This window comes from Solanum tuberosum, unplaced genomic scaffold (genome assembly GCF_000226075.1).
Source record: "Solanum tuberosum cultivar DM 1-3 516 R44 unplaced genomic scaffold, SolTub_3.0 scf00071, whole genome shotgun sequence".
Taxonomy (NCBI): Eukaryota; Viridiplantae; Streptophyta; class Magnoliopsida; order Solanales; family Solanaceae; genus Solanum; species Solanum tuberosum.
The window spans coordinates 586,095-597,429 of record NW_006238997.1 but is presented as its reverse complement, the minus strand read 5'-3'; the positions used below and the strand labels follow the sequence as shown (position 1 = coordinate 597,429).

Genomic DNA, 11,335 nt, shown 5'->3' with positions numbered 1-11,335 from the left:
AAGGTCCAACCGCCAAGCCCGTCCACCTCCCGTAAAAGCCCTACCTCCCAAGGCATCCCCTTTCTCACACCTGGCAAGCCCCCCCCGCCAAGCCCGCTCATCTCCCGATAAGGCCTTACCCCCCAAGGCATCTCCCTCCACCACCCAAGCCATCCTCTCTCTCCCGAAGGCCTTCTCCGATGATACCTGACCCGAGGATGTTTGACTGGAGGATGCTTGACCCGAGGATGGCTGACCCGACTACGCCTGAACTGAGAAGCTTGACTCGAGGATACCTGACCCGAGGATGCTTGACCAGAGAAAGCCTAACCCGAGGATGCGTGACCCAAGAACGCTTGACTTGATGATGCCTGACCTGAGGACGCCTGACATGAGGACGCCTGACCTGAAGACGGCTGACCCGAGAATGCCTAACCTAAGAACGCCTGAACCAAGGATGTCACACTGAGGATGCCTGACCTAAGAATGCCTGACTCGAGGACGACTGACCTGAGAATTCCTGACCCGAGGTAACGTTCTCCATGAGAACGCTTGACCCGAGGATGTCTGACTCGAGAATGCCTGACCCGAGGATGTCTGACTAGAGAATGCCTAACCCCAAAATTCCTGAACCGAGAATGCTTGACCTGAAGAAACCTGACACTAAGATGTCTGACTTGAGAATGTCTTACCCCAGACGCCTGACCCGAGGATGCCTGACAAGAAGATACCTGACCAAATGATGCCTGACCCGAGAACGCCTAACCCGAGGATGCCTAACCCAAGGATGCCTGACCAGAGGATGACTGACCCGAGGATACCTAACTCGAGGATGTCTTACTGGAGAATGTCTGACCCGATGATGCCTGACCCAAGGATGCCTAACCCGATGATGCTAAACTCTAGGATGCCTGACCCGAGAATGCCTAACCCGAGGAGGCCTGACTCGAGGACGCCTGATCCGAGGATGTCTTACTAGAGAATGCTTATCCCGAGGACGCCGAACCCCAGAACGATTGACCTGAGGATGCCTGACCCAGAGAACGCCTGACCCGAGGATACATCCAAGGATGCCTGACCCAGGGAAGCCTGACTTGAGGATGCCTGACCCGAGGATGCTTGACAAAAAGATGTCTGTCCCGAGTATGCCTGACCTGAGGACGCCTAACCCGAGGATGCTTGACCCGAGAACGCCTGACCCGAGGATGCCTGACCCCAGAATGCCTGACCCTGGTAATGACTGACCCGAGTATGCCTGACCAGAGAACGCCTGACCCAATTATGCCTGACCCGAGGATGCCTGATCCGAGAACGCCTGACCCGAGGATGCCTGACCCCAGAATGCCTGACCCTGGTAATGACTGACCCGAGTATGCCTGACCAGAGAACGCCTGACCCAATTATGCCTGACCCGAGGATGCCTGATCCGAGAACGCCTGACCCGAGGATGCCTGACCCCAGAATGCCTGACCTGGTAATGACTGACCCGAGTATGCCTGACCAGAGAACGCCTGACCCAATTATGCCTGACCCGAGGATGCCTGATCCGAGAACGCCTGACCCAAGGATACCTGCCCTGAGAATGCCTAACCCGAGAACGCCTGACCTGAGGACGCCTGACCAGAGGATGCCTGACCCGAAAAGGCCTGACCCAAAGATGCCTGACCCAAAGACGCTTGATCCGACGATGACTTGAGGATGGTTGACCCGAGAACACCTGACCTGAATATGCCAGACCCAAGAACGCCAGACCCGAGGACTCCTAACCCAAGAATGCCCGACCCGAGAACGTCTGACCCAAGAATGCCTGACCCGGGGATGCCTGACCTGAGGATGCCTGACCCGGGGATGCCTGACTCCGGATGCCAGACCCGAGAACGCCAGACCCGAGGACGCCTGACCCATGGATGCCTGACCCGAGAATGCCTGACCCGAGGATGCCTGACCCGATGATGCGTGACCCAAGAACGCTTGACTTGATAATGCCTAACCTGAGGACGCTTGACATAAGGACGCCTGACCTGAAGACGACTGACCCGATGATGCCTAACCTAAAAACGCCTGAACCAAGGATGTCGCACCGAGGACGCCTGACCTAAGAATGCCTGACTCGAGGACGCCTGACTCGAAGTAATATTCTCCATGAGAACGCTTGACCAGAGGATGTTTGACTAGAGAATGCCTCACCCAAGGATGCGTAACCCCAAAATTCCTGAACCGAGAATGCCTGACCTGAAGAAGCCTGACCCTAGGATGTCTGACCTGAGAATGTCTGACCCCAGGCGCCTGACCCGAGGATGCCTGACAAGAAGATGCCTGACCAAATGATGCCTGACCCGAGAACGCCTGACCCGAGGATGCCTGACCCAAGGATGCCTGACCTGAGGATGCCTGACCCGATGACGCCTGACCCGAGAATGCCTGACCCGGTGATGCCTTACTAGAAGATGCCTGACTCGAGAATGCCTGACCCCAAGACGTCTGACCAAGGGATGCCTGACCCGAGGATACATCCAAGGATGCCTAACCCAAGGAAGCCTGACCTGAGAATGCCTGACTCTAGGATGCCTAACCCGAAGATGCCTGACAAAAAGATGCCTGACCCGAGTATGCTTGACCTGAAGGCGCCTGACCCGAGGATGCTTGACCCAAGAACGCTTAACCCGAGGATGCCTGAACCCAGAATGCCTGACCCGGTAACGACTGACCCGAGTATGCCTGACCCGAGAACGCCTAACCCAAGTATGCCTGAATCGAGGATGCCTGACCCGAGAATGCCTGACCCAAGAACGCCTGACCCGAGGACGTCTGACCCATGGATGCCTGACCCGAGAACGCCTGACCCAAGGATGCCTGACCCGATAATGTCTTACTGGAGAATATGCTAGACCCTAAATATGCTTGACACGAGGATGCCTGACCCGAGAACGCCTGACCCGAGGATGTCTGACCCAAGAACGCCTGACCCGAGGATGCCTGACCCAAGAATGCCTGACCCGAGAACGCTTGACCCGAGGATGCCTGACTCGAGAATGCCTGATCAAAGGATGCTTGACCCCGAAACACCTGACCGGAGAACGCCTGACCGAGAACGCCTGACCCAAGAAAACCTAACCCAAGGATGCCTAACCTGAGGATGCCAGACCCGAGAATGCCTGACCCAAGGATGCTTAACCCGAGGATGCCTAACCCGAGGATGCCTGACTTGAGGATGCGTGACCCGAGGACGCCTGACCTGACGAAGCTTGACCCGAGAATGCCTGACCAAGGAAGGTTGACCCTAGAGTGCCTGACCCGAGAATGCCTGACCTGAGGACGCTTGACCCTAGAATGCCTGACCCGAGGATGCGTGACTCGAGAACACCTGACCCCAAAATGCCTGGCCCGGGGATGCCTGACCCGAGGATGTCTGACCCAAGTATGCATGACCCGAGGATACCTGACCCGAGGATACCTGACCCGAGGATGTCTTACTGAAGAATACCTGAACCGAGGATGCCTTACCAAAAGATGCCAGACCCAAGGATGCCTGACTAGAGGATGACTGACCCGAGGATACCTGACCCAAGGATGTCTTACAGGAGAATGCCTGACCCGAAAATGCCTGACCCAAGGATGCCTGAACCGATGATGCTTGACTCTAGGATGCCTGACCCGAGAATGCCTAACCCGATGAGGCCTGACCCGAGGACGCCTGATCCGAGGATGTCTTACTAAAGAATGCCTATCCCGAGGATGCCGAACCCCAGAACGCCTGACCCAGAGAATTCCTGACCCGAGGATACATCCAAGGATGCCTGACCCAAGAATGTCTGACCTGAGGATGCCTGACCCGATGATGCCTGACTCTAGGATGCCTGACCCGAGGATGCCTGACAAAAAGATGCCTGACTCGAGTATGCCTGACCTTAAAACGCTTGACCCGAGGATGCCTGACCCGTGGATGCCTGACCCGAGAACGCCTGACCCGAGGATGCCTGACCCCAGAACGCCTGACCTCAGAATGCCTGACCCAATAATGACTAACCCGAGTATGCCTGACCTAAGAATTCCTGACCCGAGGATGCCTGACCCGAGGATGCCTGACCCAAGGACGCCTGACCCAAGGATGCCTGACTCGAGGACGCTTGACCTGACGATGACTGAAGGATGGTTAACCCGAGATCGCCAGACCTGAGGATGCCTGACCTGAGAACTCCAGACCCGAGGACTCATGACCCAAGAATGCCTGACCCGAGAACGCCTAAACTGAGAATGCCTGACCCGAGAATGATATATCCGAGGACGCCTGACCCATGAATGCCTGAACCGAGAACGCCTGACCCGAGGATGTCTGATCCGATGATGTTTTACTAGAGAATATACGTGACCCGAGAATGCCTGACCCTAAGTATGCCTGACACGAGGATGCCTGACCCGAGGATGCCTGACCCGAGAATGCCTGACCCGAGGATGCCTGACCCAAGGATGCTTGACCCCGAAACACCTGACCCGAGAACGCCTGACCCGAAGATGCCTAACCTGAGGATGCCTGACCCGAGAATGCCTGACCCAAGAATGCCTGACCCGAAAACCCTAACCCGAGGATGCCTTACACGAAGATGCCTAACCCGAGGATGCCTGACCTGAGGATGCGTGACCCGAGGAGGCTTGACCCGAGAAAGCCTGACCCGAGGACGCCTGACCCGAGAATGCCTGATCGAGGATGCTTGACCCTAGAATGCCTGACCCAAGGACTCCTGACCCGAGAATGCTTGACCTGAGGACGCTTGACCCGAGGACGCTTGACCCTAGAATGCCCGACCCGAGGATGTCTTACCCGATGATGCTTGACCCATGAACGCCTGACCCGATGATGCCTGATCCAAGGACGCCTGACCCGAGAATGCCTGACGTCACGACGCTTGACACCTAGAATGCCAGACCCTAGGACGCCTGACACGAGAATGCCTGACGTGAGGACGCTTGTCCCGAGGATGCCTGACCTGAGGACTCCTGACCCGAGGATGTCTTACTGGAGAATGCCTAACCCGAGGATGCCTGACCTAGAACGCCTGACCCGAGGATGCCTGACCCAAGAACGCCTGACCCGAGAATGTCTTACCCGAGAATGCCTGATCCAAGGATGCTTGACCCCGAAATACCTGACCCGAGAACACCTGACCGAGAAAGCCTGACCTAAGAAAACCTGACCCAAAAATGTCTGACCTGAGGATGCCAAACCCGAGAATGCCTGACACAAGAATGCCTGACCCGAGGATGCCTAACCCGAGGATGCCTGACCTGAGGATGCGTGACCCGAGGACGCCTGACCCGAGGACGCATGACCCGAGAATGCCTGACCGAGGAAAGTTGACCCTAGAGTGCCTGACCCGAGGAAGCCTGACCCGAGAATGCCTGACCTGAGGACGTTTGACCCTAGAATGCCTGACCCGAGGATGCGTGACTCGAGAACGCCTGACCCCAAAACGCCTGAACCGGGGATGCCTGACCCGAGGATGTCTGACCCGAGTATGCTTGACCCGAGGATACCTGACCCGAGGATGCCTAACCCGAGGATGCCTGACCCAAGGATGCCTGACTAGAGGATGACTGACCCAATGATACCTGACCTGAGGATGTCTTACTGGAGAATGCCTGACCCGAAGATGTCTGACCCAATGATGCCTGACCCGATGATGCTTGACACTAGGATGCCTGACCCGAGAATGCCTAAACCGAGGAAGCCTGATCCGAGGATGTCTTACTAGAGAATGCCTATCCCGAGGATGCGGAACCCCAGAACGCCTGACCCGAGGATGCCTGACCCGAAGATGCCTGACCCGGAGAACGCCTGACCCGAGGATAAATCCAAGGATGCCTAACCCAAGAATGTCTGACCTGAGGATTCCTGACCCGATGATGCCTGACTCTAGGATGCCTGACCCGAAGATGCTTGACCCGAGGATGCCTCACAAAAAGATGCCTGACTCGAGTATGCCTGACCTGAGGAAGCCTGACCCGAGGATGCCTGATCTGAAGACGCCTGACCCGAGAATGCCTGACCCGAGGATGCCTTACCCTAGAACGCCTGACCCCAGAATGCCTGACCCGATAATGACTGCCCCGAGTATGCCTGACCTGAGAACGCCTGACCCCAGAATGCCTGACCCGATAATGACTGACCCGAGTATGCCTGACCTGAGAACGCCTGACCCCAGAATGCCTGACCCGATAATGACTGCCCCGAGTATGCCTGACCTGAGGAAGCCTGACCCGAGGACGCCTAAATGCCTGACCCGAGAACGCCTGACCAAAGAACGCCTGACCCGAGGCTGCCTGACCCGAAGATGCTTGACCCGAGGATGCCTGGCCCGAGAATGCCTGACCCGATAATGACTGACCCGAGTATGCCTGACCTGAGGAAGCCTGACCCGAGGACGCCTAAATGCCTGACCCGAAGATGCTTGACCCGAGGATGCCTTACCCTAGAACGCCTGACCCCAGAATGCCTGACCCGAGGACGCCTAAATGCCTGACCCGAGAACGCCAGACCCAAGGACTCCTGACCTAAGAACGCCTGACCCGAGGATGCCTGACACGAGGACGCTTGACCCGACGATGACTGGAGGATGCTTGACCCGAGAACGCCGAACCTGAGGATGCCTGACCCGAGAACGCCAGACCCAAGGACTCCTGACCTAAGAACGCCTGACCCGAGAACGCCTGACCCAAGAACGCCTGACCCGAGAAGGCCTGACCCGAGAATACCTGACCCGAGGATGCCTGACTCGAGGATGCCTGACCCGAGAATGCCTGACCCGAGGATGCCTAACCCGAGAATGCTATACCCGAGAATGTCTGACCCATGGATGCCTGACTCGAGGATGCCTAACTCCAGAACGCCTGACCCCAGAATGCCTGACCCGATAATGACTGACCCGAGTATGCCTGACCCGAGAACGCCCGACCCGAGGATGCCTGACCCGAGGACGCTTGACCCGACGATGACTGGAGGATGCTTGACCCGAGAACGCCAGACCTGAGGATGCCTGACCCGAGAACGCCAGACCCAAGGACTCCTGACCTAAGAACGCCTGACCCGAGAACGCCTGACCCAAGAACGCCTGACCCGAGAACGCCTGACCCGAGAATGCCTGACTTGAGAACACCTTACCCGAGAACGCCTGACCCGAGAATGCCTGACCCGATGATGCCTTACCCCAGAACGCCTGACTCCAGAATGCCTGACCCGATAATGACTGACCCGAGTATGCCTGACCCGAAAACGCCTGACCCGAGGATGCCTGACCCGAGGACGCTTGACCCGACGATGACTGGAGGATGCTTGACCCGAGAACGCCAGACCTGAGGATGCCTGACCCGAGAACGCCAGACCCAAGGACTCCTGACTTGACCCGAGAACGTCCGACCCAAGGACTCCTGACCCAAGAACGCCTGACCCGAGAACGCCTGACCCGAGAATGCATGACCCGAGTATGCCTGACTCGAGGATGCCTGACCCGAGAATGCCTGACCCGAGGATGCCTGACCCGAGAATGCTAGACCCGAGAATGCCTGACCCATGGATGTCTGACTCGAGGATGCCTAACTCCAGAACGCCTGACCCCAGAATGCCTGACCCGATAATGACTGACCCGAGTATGCCTGACCCGAAAACGCCTGACCCGAGGATGCCTGACCCGAGGACGCTTGACCCGACGATGACTGGAGGATGCTTGACCCGAGAACGCCAGACCTGAGGATGCCTGACCCGAGAACGCCAGACCCAAGGACTCCTGACCTAAGAACGCCTGACCCGAGAACGCCTGACCCAAGAACGCCTGACCCGAGAATGCCAGACCCGAGGATGCTTGACCGGAGGATGCCAAACCCGAGGAAGCCTGACCCGAGGACGCCTAACCCGAGAATGCCTGACCTGAAGGTGCTTGACCCTAGAATGCCTGAACCGATGACGCCTGACCTTAGGATGACTTACTGGAAAATGCCTAACCCGAGGATGCCTGATCCCAGAACGCCTGACCCGAGGATGCCTAACCCGAGAATGCCTGATCCCAGAACTCCTGACCCGAGGATGCCTGACTCGAGGACGCCTGTCCCGAGAATGTCTTATTGGAGAATATGTCTGACCCGATAACGCCTGACCAACCCGAGGATGCCTGACCTGAGGATGCCTGACCCGAGGATTCCTAACCCGAGGATGCCTGACCCGAGAATGCTAAACCCGAGGATGCCTGACCCATGGATGCCTGACCCGAGAACGCCTGACCCGAGGATGCCTGATCCGATGATGTCTTACTGGAGAATATGCGTGACCCGAGAATGCCTGACCCTAAGTATGCCTAACACGGGGATGCCTGACACGGGGATGCCTGACCCGAGAATGCATGACCCGAGGATGCCTGACCCAAGGATGCTTGACCCCGAAACACCTGACTCTAGGATGCCGACCCGAGAACGCCTTACCCAAGAATACCTGACCCGAGGATGCCTAACCTGATGATGCCTGACCCGAGAATGCCTGACCCGAGAATGCCTGACCCGAGGATACTTGACCCAATGATGTTTGACCCAAGAATGGCTGACCCAACGACACCTTACCCGAGGATGCCTGACCCGAGGATTCCTAACCCGAGGAAGGCTGACCCGAGGACGCCTGACCAGAGAATGCCTGACCCGAGGACGCTAGACCCTAGAATGCCTGACCCGAGGATGCCTGACCTGAGGACGCCTGACCCGAGGATGCCTAACCCGAGAATGCCTGATCCCAGAACTCCTGACCCGAGGATGCCTGACTCGAGGACGCCTGTCCCGAGAATGTCTTATTGGAGAATATGTCTGACCCGATAACGCCTGACCCTACTAAGTATGCTTGACCCGAGGATGCCTGACCCGAGGATGCCTAACCCGAGAATGCGTGACCCGAGAACGCCTGACCCGAGGATGCCTGACCCAAGAACGCCTGACCCGAGGATGCCAGACCCGAGGATGCTTGACCGGAGGATGCCAAACCCGAGGAAGCCTGACCCGAGGACGCCTAACCCTAGAATGCCTGACCTGAGGACTCTTGACCCTAGAATGCTTGACCCAAGGACGCCTGACTCGAGAATGCCTGACATAAGGACGCTTGACCTTAGAATGCCTAACCCGAGGAAGCCTGACCCGAGGACGCCTAACCCGAGAATGCCTGACCTGAAGGTGCTTGACCCTAGAATGCCTGAACCGATGACGCCTGACCTTAGGATGACTTACTGGAAAATGCCTAACCCGAGGATGCCTGATCCCAGAACGCCTGACCCGAGGATGCCTAACCCGAGGACGCCTGACCCGAGGATGTCTTACTGGAGAATATGCCTGACCCGAGGTTTCCTAACCCGAGGATGCCTGACCCGAGGACGCCTGACCCGAGGATGTCTTACTGGTGAATATGCCTGACCCGAGGTTGCCTAACCCTAGGATGCCTGACCCGAGAATGCCTGACCCGAGGATGCCTAACCCGAGGATGCCTGACCTGAGAATGCCTGACCCGAGGATACCTGACTCGAGGATGCCTGACCCGAGGATGCCTGACCCGAGAAGGCCTGACCCGAGGATGCCTGACCCAAGGATGCTTGACCCTGAAACACCTGACCTGAGGATGCCTGACACGAGAACGCCTGACCCAAGATTACCTGACCCGAGGAGGCCTGACCTGAGGATGCCTGACCCGAGAATGCCTGACCCGAAAACCCTTGACCCGAAAATGCCTAACCCGAGGGTGCCTGACCTAAGGATGCGTGACCCGAGGATGCTTGACCCGAGAATGCCACCTAAGGATGCCTGACCCGAGAACGCTTGACCCAAGGATGCCTGACCCGAGGATGCCTGACTCGAGGATGCCTAACCCTAGGTTGCCTGACTCGAGGACGCCTTACCCGAGAATGCCTAACTTGAGGATGCTTGACCCGAGGATGCCTGACCCAAGGATGTTTGACCCAAGAATGCCTGACCCGAGGACGCCTGACCAAAGAATGCCTGACCCGAGGACGCTTGACCCTAGAATGTCTGACCCGAGGATGCCTGACCTGAGGACGCCTGACCCGAGGATGCCTAACCCGAGGATGCTTGACTCGAGGACGCCTGACCCGAGAATGTCTTACTAGAGAATATGCCTGACCCGAGAACGTCTTACTGGAGAATATGCCCTGACCCGAGAATGCCTGACCCTACTAAGTATGCTTGACCCGAGGATGCCTGACCCGAAGATTCATGACCCGAGGACGCTTGACCCGAAAATGCCTGACCCGAGGATGCTTGACCCAAGGATGCCTGACCGGAGGACACATGACCCGAGAATGCCTGACCCATGGACGCCTAACCTGAGAATGCCTGACCTTAGGACGTCTGACCTAAGAACGTCTGACCAGACCCGAGGATGCTTGACCCGTGGATGCTTGACCCGAGGATGCCTGACCCGAAGATTCATGACCCGAGGACGCTTGACCCGAAAATGCCTGACCCGAGGATGCTTGACCCAAGGATGCCTGACCGGAGGACACATGACCCGAGAATGCCTGACCCATGGACGCCTAACCTGAGAATGCCTGACCTTAGGACGTCTGACCTAAGAACGTCTGACCCGAGAACGCCTGTCCCAAGAACACCTGACCGGAGAACGCCTGACCCGAGGATGTCTGACCCAAGAATGCTTGACCTGAGGACGCCTGATCCGAGAACGCCTGACTTGAGGAGGCCTGACCCGAGAATGTCTAACAACTCAAAAACAACATAATTTTACCACAGAGAAATTTTCAAGTACTAAATGGTTCGTAGTTTTAATTAGAATTTATTTTGTATCATTTTAAGACAAAAAACTTGCATGACAATTACTTGAAAATCATATTCGGATCATTTTATGTAAAAGGAACAAGTTAGTCTGCAAACAAAGTTGACATTGTTCACGATTTGAAAGCATTCAATATGTTGACAGCCATATTCCCCAAACTTTCATCTTTCAAGCTAGGTCATCGATTCGAGCTGTGAATGTAGTAGTTAGACTCTACATCAATCACCTTGGGGTGCGAACATTTTTCATGCTAACATTGAAATCTATATATATAGTGATAATGTATAAAAAGAGAGATCCAACAAAAATATTGACTTACTTTCTCTGTGAACCTCTAATGCAAGATCTTCTGTGATTTGTTGTGTGTCACAGCCAATCCATGAAACAATAATAACATATTCGTTATATGCAGATACAACCTTCTTTTTTGGACCCTGCGAACAATAATACCATGTATATAAAACACTTGAGCTACTAACTACTAATCCGTGTATAACAAAATAAAATTAAGAAGAAGCAGAGATCGCCTAA

At 56.1% G+C, this 11,335-nt stretch overlaps 4 protein-coding genes across 4 annotated transcripts; all 4 read left to right on the top strand.

Moving 5' to 3' along the window:
- The first annotated feature begins 7,723 nt into the window (after positions 1-7,723).
- LOC107060282 (prophenin-2-like) lies at positions 7,724-8,116 on the top strand. Its single transcript, XM_015307980.1, has one exon. It carries the CDS (start codon positions 7,724-7,726, stop codon positions 8,114-8,116), a length of 393 nt encoding a protein of 130 aa, XP_015163466.1.
- Positions 8,117-8,481: 365 nt separating this feature from the next.
- On the top strand, positions 8,482-8,829 carry LOC107060281 (prophenin-2-like). The gene has a single exon (XM_015307979.1). It carries the CDS (start codon positions 8,482-8,484, stop codon positions 8,827-8,829), a length of 348 nt encoding a protein of 115 aa, XP_015163465.1.
- Positions 8,830-8,952: 123 nt separating this feature from the next.
- Positions 8,953-9,414, top strand: LOC107060280 (periaxin-like). The gene has a single exon (XM_015307978.1). The coding sequence runs from the start codon at positions 8,953-8,955 to the stop codon at positions 9,412-9,414; it is 462 nt and encodes a 153-aa protein (XP_015163464.1).
- A 979-nt stretch (positions 9,415-10,393) lies between these two features.
- LOC107060279 (protein IQ-DOMAIN 14-like) lies at positions 10,394-10,750 on the top strand. The gene has a single exon (XM_015307977.1). It carries the CDS (start codon positions 10,394-10,396, stop codon positions 10,748-10,750), a length of 357 nt encoding a protein of 118 aa, XP_015163463.1.
- Positions 10,751-11,335: the final 585 nt, after the last annotated feature.

Coding starts and splice junctions, on each gene's coding strand:
- LOC107060281 (XM_015307979.1), top strand. CDS start 8,482: ATGCCTGACCCGAGAATGCCTGACCCGAGAATGCCTGACCCGAGGATA.
- LOC107060282 (XM_015307980.1), top strand. CDS start 7,724: ATGCCTGACCCGAGAACGCCAGACCCAAGGACTCCTGACCTAAGAACG.
- LOC107060280 (XM_015307978.1), top strand. CDS start 8,953: ATGCCAGACCCGAGGATGCTTGACCGGAGGATGCCAAACCCGAGGAAG.
- LOC107060279 (XM_015307977.1), top strand. CDS start 10,394: ATGCTTGACCCGTGGATGCTTGACCCGAGGATGCCTGACCCGAAGATT.